General features: G+C 64.0%; 1 protein-coding gene across 1 annotated transcript in view; it reads left to right on the forward strand.

Moving 5' to 3' along the window:
* ATXN7L3 (ataxin 7 like 3) overlaps positions 1 to 1,587 on the forward strand; it is a gene marked incomplete at both ends in the record, with an annotated part of 5,534 nt that extends 3,947 nt beyond the window's left edge. Inside the window, 5 exons of the mRNA XM_029964478.1 lie at positions 53 to 117; positions 309 to 352; positions 478 to 549; positions 814 to 947; positions 1,481 to 1,587. Of these exons, the coding sequence (XP_029820338.1) occupies positions 53 to 117; positions 309 to 352; positions 478 to 549; positions 814 to 947; positions 1,481 to 1,587 (422 nt within the window). The remainder of the gene's footprint in view (positions 1 to 52; positions 118 to 308; positions 353 to 477; positions 550 to 813; positions 948 to 1,480) is intronic.
* Positions 1,588 to 1,591: the final 4 nt, after the last annotated feature.

Below are 1,591 nucleotides of genomic sequence, written 5' to 3' on the forward strand. Positions count from 1 at the left end.
TGGGGGGCATGGGGGGCACAGGGGGCTCCAGAGGGACCTCATCCCTGGCCAGACAGGGGGAACAGGGGCTGGGACCCCTGGGATCTTTCCCAGCTCAGCTTCTTCCCACTGGAGCTGGTTAGAGGCTGGGAACAGGGATGTACAGTGGGTCTGATCCTGGGGGATGTGGTGGCTGCCCTCTCTGGGGGGATGGGACAGCACTGGGAGGTTGGGGGGTCCCTAGGATTGGGGTCCCCAGGGCTGTGATAGTAGAGTACAGGGGGGTCACTCACCTGACCCCCCCACTCACCTGTGCCTTCCCTCCCCAGCAATGCGGGGTCATCTCGGAGCACACCAAGAAGATGTGCACCAGGTGAGAGCATCCCGGGCTAGCATCCCTGTAGGGCTCGGGGGGGGCTTCGTGGGGGTCCCCAACGTGCCTGGATGCCCACAGGGTGAGGGGAAGCACCTGGCTGACCCCCGAATGCCATCCCCCAGGTCCCTGCGGTGTCCCCAGCACACGGATGAGCAGCGCAGGGCAGTCCGGGTTTACCTCCTCGGTCCCTCCGCGTAAGTGGGCACAGCCTCGGGGGTCCCCAAGGTCCTGGGGTCACTGTCCCGTGTGAACAGGGACTGGGGGGGGCTGCATGGGGTGCTCAGGGGGGCTGGGGACAGGGAGGCCCCCGGGAAGGGATGGGAGGTCAGGGCTGGGGTTGGGATGTGCAGTGGTGGGGAGCTGGGCCGAGCTCGGGGCATCCCCTTGGCATTGTGGGGGGCTCTGTTCCCCCCACCCCCCATGCCAGGGGCTGGGGACCCCCTGACACCTGTGCCCAGGTCCCTGCCCGAGGCAGAGGCCGGCGTGGAGAACGACAGCTTCGAGGTGGCCGAGAGCCAGGCCCTCATGAGCCGCCTGCAGTGGGATGGCTCCTCCGACATCTCCCCCTCCGACTCGGCCTCCTCCAAAGCCAGTGAGTGTTTGGGGGGCTGGGGGGAAAATCTAGGGGCACAGACCCTTCCATGGGGCAAATCTGGGGCACAGACTCCTCCGTGGGGCAGATACTGGGGCACAGATCCCTCCATGGGGCAGATATTGGGGCATAAAATCCTCCATGGGGCAAATCTGGGGGCAGACACCCCACTGAGTGGGAAATCCTGAGGAACAGGCCCCTTCATGGAGGCAAATCCTGGGGCACAGAGCCCTCTGCAGGGCAAATTCTGGGGGACAGACCCCTTTGAGGGGCAAAGCTTGGGGCACAGACCCTTCTGTGGGGGCAAAACTGGCTCTTTTGGCGTCTCCCCAGTGCAAGAGGGGATGAACACACTGTGGCTCCAAAGCCTAGAGCATCTGGGACATCTTGTCACCCACCATCCCAGGGTGGGGGAAATGTTTTGGGGAACATTATCCTGGGTGTGGATTGGTGATGGGGGGGACCCTCTCTGTTTTGGGGGGCCCATCTCCTCCCTGACACCCCCATTTCTTCCTTTTTTCCCCCTTTCCCAGGTACAAACAACTCCGAGTCCCGCAAGACCAAGAAGAAGAAGCCCCACCTGGGGCTGGTGAGTGGTGCCCCAGGGCTCGGCTCCAGCAAGAAGAAGAAGCCCAAGCCCCCCG

This window comes from Manacus vitellinus, unplaced genomic scaffold (genome assembly GCF_001715985.3).
Source record: "Manacus vitellinus isolate BGI_N305 unplaced genomic scaffold, ASM171598v3 scaffold_72_pilon, whole genome shotgun sequence".
Lineage (NCBI taxonomy): Eukaryota > Metazoa > Chordata > Aves > Passeriformes > Pipridae > Manacus > Manacus vitellinus.